This window comes from Lycorma delicatula, chromosome 2 (genome assembly GCF_047948215.1).
Source record: "Lycorma delicatula isolate Av1 chromosome 2, ASM4794821v1, whole genome shotgun sequence".
NCBI lineage: Eukaryota > Metazoa > Arthropoda > Insecta > Hemiptera > Fulgoridae > Lycorma > Lycorma delicatula.
In genome coordinates this window covers 223,359,888-223,376,414 of record NC_134456.1, presented here as the reverse complement: position 1 = coordinate 223,376,414, position 16,527 = coordinate 223,359,888, and the positions used below count along the sequence as shown (strand labels likewise).

At 29.8% G+C, this 16,527-nt stretch overlaps 1 protein-coding gene across 2 annotated transcripts in view; it reads left to right on the top strand.

The window, feature by feature from the left end:
- The first annotated feature begins 204 nt into the window (after positions 1 to 204).
- The window catches only part of Su(dx) (WW domain containing E3 ubiquitin protein ligase suppressor of deltex), a 68,482-nt gene continuing 52,159 nt past the window's right edge, over positions 205 to 16,527 (top strand). The window contains exons 1-3 of one of the 2 annotated variants that reach the window (XM_075357230.1): positions 205 to 336; positions 6,356 to 6,482; positions 15,968 to 16,109. In XM_075357230.1, the coding sequence (XP_075213345.1) occupies positions 6,431 to 6,482; positions 15,968 to 16,109 (194 nt within the window). In that variant the 5' untranslated portion in view covers positions 205 to 336; positions 6,356 to 6,430. The remainder of the gene's footprint in view (positions 337 to 6,355; positions 6,483 to 15,967; positions 16,110 to 16,527) is intronic. The other variant, XM_075357231.1, reaches the window with a different exon arrangement.

Below are 16,527 nucleotides of genomic sequence, written 5' to 3'. Positions count from 1 at the left end.
TTGGGAAAAAGTAGGTTTTTAATACTGCAGCAGGGCAAAGTAAAGCAGCTTTTTTAAGCTCAAAAAAATGACTATAATTTTTTTAAAGTATTGATTGTTTTGTGTATTATTAGAAGTATAAAATTTACTTTTTTTAATTTACAAAAGGCTAAAAGAAATATTGTGTAATAAACTACAATATCATGTAGGCTGACAACCGCGTGACGTCAGTTGTTGAAATTTCTGTAGATGAGTGAAGTGCGAGATTAGTATTCCACTATTTAAGTGATATTTATTTTTTAATGTCAATATTTTTTCGTTTTGTGTTACTTTTTTCCCAGTGTTAAAAATGCATAGGTATTGATGTAATTGTATTTTATTTCTATTTATATGAAATTGAATGTGTAATTGTGTAACTTGTAGGCTAGGTTTTAATGGATTTAATAAAAAATAATCCGTGTTAATTTTTTTTGATATAAGGAAAATTTTGTATACTTTAAAATCTACTCTTTGAGGTTGGTGAAGGTATATTTTTTATACTTCATTCTGGCTACTTACGTGTTTGTTTCTTTTCTGTAGACATTAGGCTACCCATTTTGACATTTGGTGTCACAGTATCAAAAATACATCCGTTAATATAACCAGATAGTATGGTATAAATTTTTAACATATATTATTATCATTTTTCTTAGTAATTGTTTATTTCTATAACGAGCAATTTTCAGCAGTTGCATGCTGTGCTTTGTTATATCAAATAACAACGTATTAAACTCAATTTAACGATTTTATAGTTAAGTTCAGTTGAAACTTTTATGTTGTAATTGTGTTTTGTTTTTTTAGAACGCCCTAAAAATTTTTATCCATTAATTTTTTTTTTACTTGTTTAATTTTATCTACTCCAAGAAAAACTATTATCATGTTACACTATTATATATTGCTAAACCATGCATGTATATTACTCATTGTAAATTATTAATAATTATTTGTAGATGCATTTACTTTTATAACACTTAAATTCAGTAATTGAATAATATGTGTTGTAAGCAGATTATTTTATTATCTTTGTTAGGCATTTTCAGACTACTTATAAATAAATCCTTGCACAGTTGTAATTGTTAGCTAAGTACATGTTAAGTTGCTATGAAGTCGTATATTGTGTACAGAATGTAAAGATATTTATTATTATTTTAGGTTATGTGTATTTTGGTTTGATGTAGATAGTATTCTAAAAATTATGTATGATTCTAAAAATGCTTGTGAATTAGCAGCTACTGATTTTGCTAGTAAAAGAGAGTACAACCAAATTCTCAATCATTGGCTTGTTTGTTATATTCCCAATCATTTGCTTGTCTTATGATACATGACTTAAAATGTAGACTTATACAAAGTACTTTGTTGTTTTGTTATTTCTAGAACCTTTGCTGCATTGGTGGTGTGTGTATGTAAAAAAATAAATTTTAGTTTACGTACTGAATTTTTATTTTTTTAAAGTATTTTATGAATTTGTTTTCTTTGCTGTAAAGAGTCAGTGTGATAAAAAGTAGTTTGTTAGTTGGATAGCTTCTGTTCAAAATTTTTATAGTTTCCACTTGATCAATTTTACTGTTGCAAGTTAAGTAATTTATCTTGATACTAACATTGCTAAATGTGCTGTATATTTTCTTCCCCATTTATATGTTTGAATATACTGAACATTTATTTCATTCAGAACATTTACTCTATTGAATTAATTTTGTAACAAGAATTTCTCATTTCTTATAATGCAAATAGCTATACAATTATTTAATAATGCATATTATATGGCGATGGTTGTAGATCTTAATATGGCAGCAGTATATCTAAATGAATGAAAAAGACAATGGAAATATTTTTTTTTCATTATTATATACATATTCTTGAAAATGGCTATGCAAATTTTAAGAGTGATTTGTTGCTTGTTTGACCACCTACCAAAACGTAAGGAATGCATGTACATAATACACAAAATTTCATATAAATATTGGTTCAGTTTTTTTCCAGTAATAGCTGCTAAAAGATTTAGTTGTCAGTTGCAGATACAATTTGTGTATTTATGTGTAATTTCACTAGTTGTGGTAAGAACTTGGCATTAAAATTGTTTTTATTAAATTAAAAATTAGATTCCAAAGTTATATTATCAACAATTTTTACTTTTATTTTATAAAACTAAAAGTTCAGTTTTTTAAGGAAAAAAGTATTTATCAGCCAAGTGTACAAGTTATTTTCCTGGTATTATTTTAATAATTTGAAATGTATTAATAATTTTAAAAAAATCTAGAGAGTATTTTATAGTGGAATGTTAATTTTATACATTTTAGATATCTTTAATTTTTTTATCAATATAATTTATAGTAATTTGTGGTTAAATACTCATTTATTTATTCATTTGAAAATTCAGATTTAAACCAAAGAACACTTGTTTAACAGTTAATTTCATTCATATTACAACAGCATATTCATTTTTTGAAAATTTATGTATTCCAAAGATTGTTTATATTAATTGTGTAATAATTTTAGCATGTCATTTCAATTTTCAAATGAAGAGTTCGCAGATATTGATTCATTTTTTTTTTTTTTTTAAATTAAAACTCCCAGACTGCAGCAAGTGAATATGAGCAAACATTTTAAAATAAAATAGTTCCTAATCATATAACATTTTATTAGCCTGAGCAAAAGAGTATTATTCTATTAATACAGCACGTTTATCAACCCAGCACTAGGAAAATTTCACTTAAAACAAGTATATATTGAGAGAGTACAAGTACACTGCAATGAGAGAAGTAATCATGGGGGATTACTTTCATGAAAGCAGTACTTTACAAAGCATATTTTAATTAAAGACTTGTAACATAATTTTTTTTCCTAAACAACTAACATTATTAATACAGTTTCATTTGATATTTTATGCATTTGTATGTTTTACATTTAAAAAAAAGATCTGAGAAAATTTTAAGTATATTAAGGCATAGTTAAGTAAAATATAATTTTGAATTGTTTTAAACATCAGTAATAGTGATTTTACTAAGTGTAAAGTTATGATAATTTATTCAGTTTTACATCAGCTTTCTCAAAATAAAAAAATTCTCTTCAGATTTTGAAATTTATTTTATTTTTTTTAAAACCATTTTTGCATTTAACGAATTTTATTTATTCAAAATATAAAAAAAAGAAGTTTTACGATAGATGTTTATTCAATTTCATAAAGTTTGCTTCATAATTATGGAGATATAGCTTTGAGGGTTAAATTTCAACATTTTAGTCAAATTACTGAGCTCCTAAATTTTTATCATAATTAGATGTGCAGAATTAGTTTACATATAGTAGAAATTTGGAAAATAAATTTTGGCAGCTGAAACTGAAAAACAAAATGTTTTCAGAGCTATTTGTTTTAACTTGTATGAATGATTTTTGAATTTTGTCATTTACATGTGGGGCAGTGTTTTTCTTGTTTACAAGGTGTAATTAAAGTTTTTTCAATTTTGATGTATAGTAATTTTCTGTCTTAGAGTACTATATTTTATACATGCTACTGCTCACTTTGCTTGCTCCAAAAAGTAATTTTAAAAAATCTGTCGCAATAGTATCCAGTTAGTATATTAATATACTAATATACTAAGTTAATATATTAAGTGTATTTAATCCATATTTGTGCATGTATGTTTGGTGTCAATGCTTTACATTAAATATATTATCTGAATTTGAAGCTATCATTCTTTTAAAAAATCATTTTTAATCTTCATCGATATACTTTTACACAAAGCTATTAAAAATTTTCATAGATAATAATAATGTAATATGATTCATTTAAATTCAGAAGTATGATTTTAGGTGTAAGTTGGTTTATTGACTTAAAATAAAAAAAAGTCAAGTGGTGGTATTAAAATGAATAAGTACCACAAATGTTAATATTTGAATGAAGCTAAGCGTGTGATAATATTTAGATATTCATTTCAGGAATACTAATGATATATGTTTATCATCTTTGAAGTTTAGTTTGTTGAATTACTAATTGCAATAATAGTAGAGTTTTATTCCCAATGCAGGTTTTTTTATTTACTTTACCCATAATTTATTCATATTTCCACATATAGGATCCTTACCTAAAATTAATAATAGTAAATAATGGAATTTAATAAAAAAATACAAAAATTAAAAACAGATTTAGTATCAGTTTTTAAAAATGTCAAATTTCACGGAGCTATTGATCTGTTCCTTTGTCATTAGTTAATGGTTGTGTTACTGATTTCATCATACTGATTAGCTAATTGAATGGACAAAAATAATTATGAACTGTTTAATCACTAATTTTGTTATAGGATTGGTCATTTATTATTGATAAAATTAATATAACATTTGATTATTGTGAACCGATTCAGTCTAATAAATACTGTAATTATTTAATATTTATATATATGGAAGTATGAAATAATATTTAGTTAATTAATTCAAAAAAGTAAATACTTAAAACATTTTATTGACTGAAGATGCAAAGTACATTAGAAACTACTTTTGTTGTTGCTTAGGTGATTTCTAGTAGGCTCCTTCTTGTGGTTTACATTAATGTAATATAATGATTCATTATAATATTAAGGTCAAATTCTTTGAAGTTTAGTTTGCTGAAGTATTTCTCTCTTACAGCATTTTTCCTCAGCTTCCTTAAAGTCCATCTCCCTCACAGTAGAAGTTAGTGTAGTAGTTGTCTGAGGGATACGGTCTTATCTCATTCTTTCAAGGTCTTATCTCATTCTTTCAAGTTTCAAGTTCTTCTGTAGATGTTATTTTATCACAGATACCTAGTCATTGCTTCATCTGCCTTAATATCGTCGGACTTCTCAAGTCTGAATCTTAAGCAGTATTTAACCCTTTTTCGACTGAATCAGGAAACCTCTACGCTGAATTAGGAAACTAAGCTTCTGACTAAAGATTACAACAAAAAATAACCGGCTGTATAAATAAATGTGAAAATAATATATTAATAATATTAGTTTTATTTAGTATGAAAACAACAAAAACAACTATATTGTATGGAAACAATATAGAAAAGTAGTACTTATGCCTCGGTGCTTTATCAACATTTAAAGTAATCATTATGTTATAAAGCTTAATTTGAGTTTCATGTCTAGTTTTATTGCCAAAACATTTTTTGCTTCATGCATGTTGTGATAACTGCTTATCTTTTCTAATAACACCCACCATGTTCCTCTGTATCCTGTCAAATATATATTACTTATGCACTGTCTCTTTGTATCGTGAATCCTCATTCACGATAGAGTAAACAATGAATTAAATATATGACGGTCATTAAATAATAACAGACAATGTTTGAATGAGAAACCTGTTTTGAGCTGTATATGTGGAGATCAGCAACATTGTATGATCTGTGTTCTGCATCGAGTGGTTGATGGGGTCTGCATGTATTCTGTTCATTTTCAATACTTGTTTAAATTAGCTTTTTTATTATTTGAAAGCATAAAATCAGCTGTTGTTTTTTGATGAATGATTGATTTGTACAGAATGAATTGTAAGAATAATATGAGTTTTTAACATGAATAGACAAAATTTACAAATTTTTGAAACTAAGCGCATTCTAAATGCACATTAATGTTATCAAAAGAGATTAGAAATACAGTATGTAGAAAATAATTTTAAATGTGTATGGCGCCACTATGAAAGAAAATAGGACAGAAATACACTAGTATTGGTGAAATGGTAAGATTGTACATTATGTATTGCTATTTAAGAGATGTGCTTGTTTGGGTAGTATGAAAAGTGCTTAAAGAAGCTTACAAAGTTTCAAAATTACTTATGTATTTTGAATAGATTGTTCATTTTGATTGTAAGCATGAGAGATTTCAAGCCTGTTTGCTATTGTTATTAATCTTAGACTTATTTTACTGGTTTATCCCGTTTTGTATACATACATTTTTAGTATGTGTTGTTTAGCTATCATTTAAATGTAGGCTAGGTATGTTGTAGTTTTATTAAGATAGTTTTTTAAAATAGTAGTTGCAGTAAAACCATAATATTTATAAGTTACCAGTACTATTACAATTTTTGGTAAAAATTGCATATAGAAATTCAACACTGTGGAACGTAGGGAATGAAATAAAGTTTTCCCATTGCTTCTTTATTCAACTAAGTTTAATGTAGCATATCTACATAATAAGCTCCACAAAATGAATAACATTCAGCCCTAAAAATAACAGAACAATAACATTTCGATTTAAAACAAAATGGTATTCCAATTAAACTGCCTGAATAGATCATAATATATATTTGGTTGTACTTTTATTGTAAGAAATATATATTAATTATTGATATGTGTTTAGTTTAATTGGTTATACGTGCTTTCTTTCAGTATATTTTCCTTGTTAAGCAGTTGACTGGATATGAGAAATAGTTTATTAGGAGTATATATTCCTCTACTTGAATAATGTCTTCTGAGCCACATCCTGCGTCAGGATTTTATCAGCTTAGTATTACTAGTAAGTGTTATAATTCTTATTAGTCCATTTCTTAAATTGTTTTTGGTGAGATACTGTATCATTATCTTACCACAAATTAAATTGTTTTTGATGATTTAAAAAATTGTTTTTCAGATTCAAATTAGATTAAATCTAATCTGAATTTTTAATGTTTTTATGTTTGGTGATTATTGTTTGTTAATTTATGTTTAAACTTTAATTACTAATGGTGAATGTAACTTACTAATATCCACCCTCTTCCAGATCTAAAATATATATTCTTTTTTATTAACTTCTTACATTATTTGTGCTTAAAAAAATTAAATTATTTCCCTTTTTTAATTTTTCTTTTTATCAGCTATTTTTTTTTTTATCAGCTAGTTTGTGATATATGAAAACGTTCTAATGTGTGGAACTTGCTCATCAATGAAAAGGCTTCAGTAGTTATTCCTACAAGGCAGAAAAAGTTTTTTTTTTGTTTAGTAGTGTTTTGTGATAGCTAATAGTTTTACAGATTTGTATTTATCGTGAAAGCTGTGACATTTTATGATTCAGTAGCATTGATTGTAACTGTTGCCTCAACATATTGCAAGTCCAAGTACAGTTCAGCAGTTGGTCACATTCAGTCTCAGGCTGAACATATCTGTCCACCATTAATGTTGCCTGCATTGTGATGAAAGCATGAAAAAGAGACTTGTAAAGTTTACAATGATTTGGTGCTTTGTTTGCAGATGTGCTACTTTGTAAATTATGCAACAGTATAGTAATAAATTTGAAACAATAGAAAGTCTTGAAGCCACGTTGAAATCTAGACAGCCATGAGTGGCTGGTAATGAAGATTTGTACTATAGAATTAATTGCTTACTTTCTTAAGTCCTTTTAAATTGATATGGAGGCACCTTTTTAACTAATGTATCCCAAAGTAGCATGCAGTGAATGTTGTAGGATCTAAAATCCATGGCTTATTCAAAATTTCCTAACTTATTGATGTTGATCAACACATTATGTTTTGTGATCTTGCAATCTGTAAAAAATAGATACAAATTTCTGATAGACTGCTAAGTGGATAGATGTAGTATGATAAATGTAATAAATGTGATAATCATAGTAACTGCCAACAGGAATCCATTGCTTGTAAAAAAAAGTAGTTTGGGGTAAGGATCTGGAGAGCCCCAACCACCATGCATACAGGATTCTGAACCCTCTGGAAACCCTTCATTAAAGATCAGATCCTAGCAAAAAAATATGCCCATAAACAAACTCATTACTGAAAACTGGGAAACTAAAAAATCTAATTGATTTTAATAACACAAAACATTTTAACAACACCGCTTAAAGAAACTAAGTATTTGGATAATGACAATTTCGAATCTGAGAATTTAGGATCTATATAAAGGTAAACGGTAAGTTGATGAAGAACATACCTTACTTAGGGCTTCTCTGGTAAACTGTACAATCAAATTCAGTTGTAGACTTTAAATTGCCATCAGAAAGACTCTCTGTTCTGACTCTAAAGTGTGCTAATGAGACATACACAATTCATCAATGCACAGTGCACACAGTCCTATAAATGAGAACAATTGGAGCAATGTACCAGAAGTGGAAGAATTTTGGAACTTGTTAGAAGCGGAAATGGAACAGGTCCCCCGAACAATATTAAGATTCTCGTAAGTGATTTCAATGCACTAATTGTAACAGATAGACGAAAAGAGAAAGAAATATGCAGCTATACGCACATAAAAGAACCAAGAAAAATAGTAAAAGACTAATCTCTTTATGCCAGTGTGAAGATCTCAAAATTATGACAACATATTTTAAATGATTTCCTAGGAAGATGAAAATGTGGTGGTCTCTGTGTGAAAGGCTTTCTGAATTCCAAATAGATCATTTAGCCATCATGAAAAGGAGCATAAGAGAAATGATGAACGTTACTGGTCATTATCTCATCACAATCAAAACAAGGTTTTTACTCCAACATAAGAGAAAGGTGACGTGACGCAGAATCCAAAGAATATTGTTACCACATATATGCCTAATTATAATCGGCGGGTGAACACGGTAGCAATGATGTGAGCTCACAGTGATACAAGCATCACTCCTACCTGTAGTTCTCCCACCATAGCGGCGTTGCAGCCCCACCACTTTCAGGCTCTAATAAAATAGCGTGCATGAGAGTGTTTTTTCAATTCATCGTCGACCACCACCTGGAGAAGACCAAGTAGAAGATCAGAAGACAGAAGTTCCCTGGCCGCTTCAACGTGGGACCTCCCGGCAGACGCAAACATCCGTGCTGGAGCAGCAGGCCTGGCCAGCCCACCAAGGGAGCCGCTGGACGTGGACTCTGCCTTCCCACTCCAGCTCCAGCTCGCCGGGCTTCAATCACCCTGGCTGGCAGAATAAGCAGCAGGAGCTGACCTGGCATGGAATCAATCGGGAAGAACCGCCTTGGCCATGCCAGCAAAGGACGACCGACACCGACCCAACACTGCATGGCTCTGGGGGGCCACATTGTAGTGGGACCCAACTGCCACTGAGGGAAAGTCCGGTCGGACTTCAATGAATGAGCTACAACCCCTTGACTTCACCGGAGACCAGCTTCTAGACCCAACAGCTCTCTCAGAGCTAACCCAAAAAACGGCCCTTTTCAGAGCCACCACAAGGTTATGATTTATGAGCCGTTGAAGCCATTTGACGACAACAGCCCTTCTCAGGACTACCATAAGGTTAGCAACTACAACAACCTATCGAAGTCAATAAATGACAAAAACGGCCCTTTCAGGGCCACCATAAGGTTAGTAAGTACCACGTGCCATCGAAGCCGTTCGGTAACAAGATAATCAGAAATTATATGATAACAGAGAGGAATTCCAAGAACAATTTGAGAACCTTAAAACACAAATCTGGCAAGAAATTATGTTAAAATGTGTTGAAGCAGCACAAGTTGTAGCATATTCATTGAAGAAGAAACATATTTGGTGGAATAAGCTTTGTGATGATGCTGTAGCAGAAAGATTATGTCTGAGGAAATATTGGTGTGCAAATAAAACTGAAGTAAACCTTGAGAACCTCCAGCAGCAAAGGAAAGCAACTTGCAAAATGTTAAGAACAGTGTAAAAGGATTTTGAGATGGTACTTTTAGACAAGATAAACAAAGAGATTCAAAAGAATAACATAAAAAATATTACAAATTATTTAAGCAAAAGTTGACAAAATACACACCTCCAAGTCTTTGCTTTTGCAGGGAGAATGGGGAACTTATGACCAACCAACAATAGGAAAAATTATGAAATTTGGCAAAATAAGTTGTAAGGAAACAAAGGAGTGATTCGCAGAAATATTATTAGAACATCAACACCTGAACTCTGTGTCACTGATTCTAGGAGAAATTAAGCAGAGTATTAAACATCTGAAAAATAAATAAAATAGAGCTTGTGGAGAAGATTCTCATGGCTGAAATGGAAGAATGTAGATAAAAATATTGATCGCACATTTAAAAAGATTATCATGGGAATATGGGAGGAGGAATTACCAGAGGAATAGAAGGTTGCTTTAATTCATGTTGGTAACTATCATGGAATTTCACTGTTACCTTTTACATACAAGATCCTCTCAAAAGCCTTGCTCACTAGACTTGAAAAACAAATGGACCTTTGCTTAGGAAATTTCAATGGGGTTTAGGAAAAGTAGGTATCTTCTACCAAACAAATTTTTAACCTGAAATCTGTAATTAGAAGATATAATGTTACAGGAAAAATATAGTGATGGTCTTTATGGATTTTATGAAGGCATATGATCACATTGGCAAAAAATAATTGTTACAACATATTCAGAGAATTTGATGCAGATGAGTAATCATTGAACCGTGTAAGGCTAACACTGACGGGAACAATATCAAAAATTAAGTTCAAAGGAGAAATCTTGCGGTCATTTAGCATTCAGACAGATATAAGGCAAGGAGATGACCTACCCCTACTTCTTTTCAGTGTGGTTTTGAAAAGGGCCATTAGGGAATGGAGGAAAATCTGCAAGAAAAGAAAATTAGAAAAGTTAGATCAGGATATGCTAAAGAAAATCTGAACATAGATTGTATCACATTTGCCTTCCAGTTGTAAAGAAAAAACAGCGGAGGAACTATTGAACATCATGATGAAGATAGCTGAAAAGGTCTAAGGATATCAATCGATAAAACAGAGTACATGACCAACAATACGCATTCACCAAATTGAATTACCAAGGTTTGGTAACAAACCTTGGAAGAATTAGGAAGACTGAGAAATTCAACTAATTTGGAGAAATAATACAATCAAATGGGTTAGATAGAGAGGCAATTAAGGCTAGAGTAAATAAACTGCAGAAGGCTTACGCATTTACAAAAAATTTATACAATAAAAAAGAGGATATTGAGGATGGGAAAGATTTGACTACAAGATTACGCTACAGTAGTAGTTACGTTTGCAGTACTGTATACTACAGAGTGTGTAACTCTAAACTGAGGAGAGATTAATAAATTGGAAGTACTTAGACAGGTAATTGGACTATAGAAAACTGATGAGTGTTGGAGGTTATGGAAGAATAAACAACTACCTCCATGTATACAGACTCACAGATGCCATTTGAAAAAGAAGATTGGCCTTCTATGTGCACTTGGCTAGAATGGATGAAAACAGGTTGACAAAGAGGATTTTTGAGGAGAGTGATAGAGCCAAAACAAACAGTAAGTGCCTTCACACAGGTGAAAGAAGATCTCATGATTACAGGGATAACCAATGTAAGGGACAGAGATACATTTACAAAGAAAATCCAAATTGGTGAATGTTCTCAGAAAGGAACCAGAGAGTGCAGCAGTAAAGAGATGGTTGCAAGAAAGCAAGGAACAATATAGTTTGAAAATGAAGAATACTTGGAAGAAAAGGAAATCATCCTGACATTAACTATTAAACATGGTCCTATAGTGGCAGGTGACAAGAAAAAAAAATTAAAAAAATAATCTCTGTCATTTATTTGTCAAGCTAAATCATTCATTATATGGAATTATTATTATTAAGTCAGTGTTTCTCAACCTGTGCTCTCCGCCCCCCCCCCCCCCCCATGGGGCATGATGACACTAAATCAGGGGTGCAGCATATCGAAAAGAAAATATTAAAAAAATTATTAATTTACTGAAATAAAAACAAGCAAAACAAAATACATTCTGACATAATAAATAATAAGTACACATTTACACTATTAATAGGATAAATCAAATAAATTTACACTATAATACATATGTACACTATAAATAGGATTGTATCAGCACTCCACAATGTATTAATAACTAACTTATCAATACTTAATTAAAAACAAGTTTAATAATTATTAGTGACTCCCGTGGGCCTGTCTTGCAGAGCCAAGTTTTTCGAAGGTAGGTTTAATATTAGAAATAGACATTCCTGAGTTCTTTTTCTATATTTAGCCGAGCACTATATTTTTTCTTAAAAGCAGCCACTGCAGAAAATCCATCCCTCATCATCCACCCTTGCCTAAAATTCCAAGAGTGATTTATTACTAAATTGTGTTTTGATTTTCCCACTTGCTGTGAAGTCTATGAAGATTTCTTCTTTGGCAGTTGAGAGCCCTACAGGAGTATTTTAAAATGACACTACCAAGTTGTGTCAGCAAGAAAATACTTTTTAAAATTCTTTGCCAGCATGGCTAAATGATTTTAAAAGGTTATAAAAACTATTTTCACCTGTTATTCTTCAGCCTTGTAAGTTTTAACACATTGATCCACATTTGCAAACATTTCTAGGGTTTTTGCTTTAAATTTCTGTTCCACAATTCCAATTTTTTTACAAAAAAAAACATTCTTAATCACTCTTATCCAACATGTGTGTATTTGGTCCCTTGAATATGTCGACCAAGTAGCTCAATTCCATCACAACTAAACCATCTCGAAACCTCTCCGCTTCTGGTCGGTTTTCCTCTTCTAGAAAAATGACAATTTCATCTCTTTAATTCAGAAACACATAGCAAAAATTTCCCAATTGATAATCATCTTACCTCACAACAAAAGAGTAATGCTGAATGTACTGCACTCATGAAAAGATTTTTGATTTTAGGGGTCTTAATTTTATAACTGCCATTACAACTCAATACAACTGTCATTAACACAATATTCATACCAGGACTCATTTCTTTGGAAGCCAGAGCTTCTCTGTGGATCATGCAATGTGTCCAGAAACACTGTGGAGATTCTTCTTTCACAACTGCTTGTATACTTTGTAATCTTTCAGACATTGAACAAGCATTATCGGTGCTATTATATTCCGACACAATTTTTCCACTCTGTGTTTGCCTCATTTACAAAATCATTTAAGATAGCAAATGTTGCTTTGAGTACTGATGGTTTGCAGAAAAGTAGTTCTTCTACTGCTGACATACCATCACAAAAATCAAACACAGACAATGAAATAATTATCTTTACTGATATCTGTTGCCTCAATAAGCTGAATTGAAAACAATTTGTCATGAAACTTCAAGAAAAGCTGATGCTGTACATATTTAGTTATATCACCAATTTGATAGAGGCATGGACTGCAATTTTTTGACAAAATTATTGCCAAAAATACTTTGCAGCCGGCAAAATAAGCTCTTCACCAGTGATGTGAGGTTTTTTACATCTGGCTACTTTATATGAAACTTTGTAAGAGGCAAGTAAAGCTTTTTCATTCTCAAAGTTTTTTTCATATGATATTAATTTTAATTTGAAGAATTCTCAGGTTTTCTTAACGTACTCATTATGAAGCGTTTTCAAATGTTTAAGTTTATTAGGATTCATGCTGTCTGCTGCCATAATTTTTGAGCAAAGAACACACAGGGGCCTTTCTTCTTCATTTACTTTAGTACTGGTAAACCCAAAATTTAAATGTTCTTGATAATATTTTCTTGATTTTATTTTTGGAACTACACTCGTCTGTACCCTTGATGCTTCATTATTGTCTATTGTTATTACTTAAAAATTTAACCATGAGTCTATAAATCACTACCATGAATATTTAATACTGTGAATTGCAATTAACATGCAAATTACAACATACGTATTCACAATAGATTTGACAACAAGAGAAGGATCGACTCAACTGAGGCTGGCTGGAATTGAATAAGGTGCAGCATTTATATAAGTTTGTACAGACGTTCCAGAATGTTCAAGATAAATCAGAACTTCTCAGAAAGAACTTCTCAGAGAGCAACAGAAAGGTCTTCGATTCTGGTTTTGTCAGTGCAGCAAATCTGTATTGCCAAATATCAATAAACTTACTTTTTTTGATAATTCGTAAGGTTTATAGTCATAGTAATTTGCAGTCATAGTGTAGCTTTAGTGTCAATATTCAAAATAGATTATTACTGTATACATTGTTATTGTATGAGAGAGGGGACACAATGAAAATTATGATTGAAAATTGAGTTGCAAATACTGAAAGGTTGAGAAACGCTGGAAGTTGTGTAATCTAGTCTTCACTTCCTATCTATGAAGTTTATTATTGTACATGTCTTATATGTTAATATAGTTTAATATGTTAATGCAATTAATGTGTTAATTTCTTAAAATACAGTTTAAATATGTTAAAATGTAAAGCAGTGTTCTATTTGTTAATACAGTATAATTACCCTGGAATTAGGTAGTGCCTGAATGTTATGAAGTAGTTTTCAATGATTATGTTATTGTGTATTAAACTTTAGTGCAAGAATTGGAAAAGAGTTTACCTAACTAACTTGCAGATGGGTTGCAAGTTAGTAATTATTATTTTGTTAGTGGTATATTTTATTAAAAAAAATATTTTCTTAAATGAATTTTTTGTTTTAAATATTTTTGATTGTAATCTTTAAATTTTAATAAATAGTTTTTTTAATAATTATTAATTGTATTATCATACCATCGGGCCATGTTTGATAAAATTATAGTTATTTTTAAATGTATTTCTGTAATGTATTTAAACTGCTATAATAACATTTTCTATCTGATAATAAAATATTTTTTATAAGTTATTGGATGCATTTATTAATTATATGAAGTTAATTATTTTAAGTGGGTTTGCATTATACAGTTAGGGGGACTGAATTATAAAATAAAATAAATTGATGCAAGTATAAATAGTGTTTTTTTTTGTGAATTTTATTTAATAGCTGTTGTCATTTAACATTATTTATTTAAATGTCATTTTCATCAAAAGGTCACTTTAATATAATTGTTGTTAAATTTAGATTGTATTACTCGCTAAAATGTTATGTTGCTGCAATTATAAAAGAACCTTACTGTTTGCTATTCTTTTTCTTCATCAGATATTTGCCTTTTTTCATCAGATGTCTGTTTTGCATTTTCATTTATTTAATATTTTGAAGTATATTGGCAGTCGTTATATAACCAAGAAAATAATGATTTTTTCTTTTTATTAATGAAAATGATTTTCATAAATTTGTAAATAATTTTTTTTTAATATTAAAGCTTATTATATATGTATAATTTTATTTTCTTAGTTACTAAATTAACTACCCAAACTCTAATACTCAAACACAGTTGCAAACTTTTTTTTTGATGGGATTTGTAGGATGTGAAAAATACCAGAATTTAAATACTAAACATTCAGATGAAAGACAGTTACTTCCATTGTGACAATGGGTAGGCATTGATAAAATGTGTTTTCAATTCGTTAATTAATAAAAATGATTAATTGTTTAACATATGAACTGCTATGTTTTTTTCATGCGTACACTGCATCTTTTTTACTGATTACTAAATGTTGTATTCTCGGAGCAGTTGACTTAATATTAGTACTGTGTATGAAGTACTGTGGGTTGAAGGAAAAGTTCACGGTAAGAGTTGACTGTATGTTAGAAGGGTTTATGAACTACTACTGAGTTGTTGAAAAAAAAAAACAAGACTTGGTTAGTTAGAAGTAGTTAACTAATAATACTTTCTGTTTTACACCATCCTTTACAATCTCAACATATTTAAGTAAATCCTAAGCTCATATTATTTTCCTTCTACTTGCTAAATAATTAAACTTAATTAGATAGTCACTGAAGCCTTTAACCGACCTAATTAACCTACCTAAATTAACCTTGTAGTTAATTCTCACTGGAAAGAAAGTTAGGTTGGTTATTGGATTAAGTTACAAAAATTAACTAACTAGCAGAAGGAGAATTAGAATTAGACAGTGGTAAGGTATTCAAAGATTAGAAGATAATTTCTTTATATTATAAGTTCAAAATTTGTTTATATGTTGAGAATGAAAAGGTTAATCCAAAGTAGAAAGTATTTGTTAACTGCATGTAATAAGTCTGTTAACTAATTTCCGTATTAATAGAATATCTTAATTTACATTTTGTCTTTTATCTGATAGATTTCAGTAGAGTTTAAGGAGGTACCTACCTAATATTTGAATTAATTAACTTGTGTTTTAATTTTTAGTTTTTATAATCTGGTCATCTTATTGTTACTCAGTTGGAGGGGGCCTTTTTTTTTTTAGTTGAATGTGCTCATCTGAGAACCATTGGTAGCATATGGAAACCAAATCCATATGTTGAACTCTATGTTGATGATAAGAATCCTAGAAAGACAGATGTTGTGAAGTGTACTTATCAACCAAAATGGAATGAAGAATTCACTGTGTAAGTTTCTTTTATTTTCTGTGAGTCTGTTGTCTAAATAAAATAAGTAAAAATTATAAACAATTTAAAATGAGATGAAAATAACTGCATCATGATTGGATATTAATAAAGATTATTGTTAATGATAATTGAAAGTGTCTTCTTTTCCATTAATCGCTTTTTTTAAGTGAACAGTGTCATTGTTTTAAATATTAATTACAAGATTGCTAATAATTAGGTTTGCTTTGTTATTAATTTTTTTAAATATTTTTTTGTGACTAAAATATTAAATTTATAAATGATTTTTTTAATTATGGAAATGATAAACTGGAAGAAAATCCTTCCCACACCCAGTTTTAAGTTGTATTATGTGTGCACACTTACACATGTACACAGGCTTATTAATTTAACAATCAAGTTAATCAAATAAATTATGTAA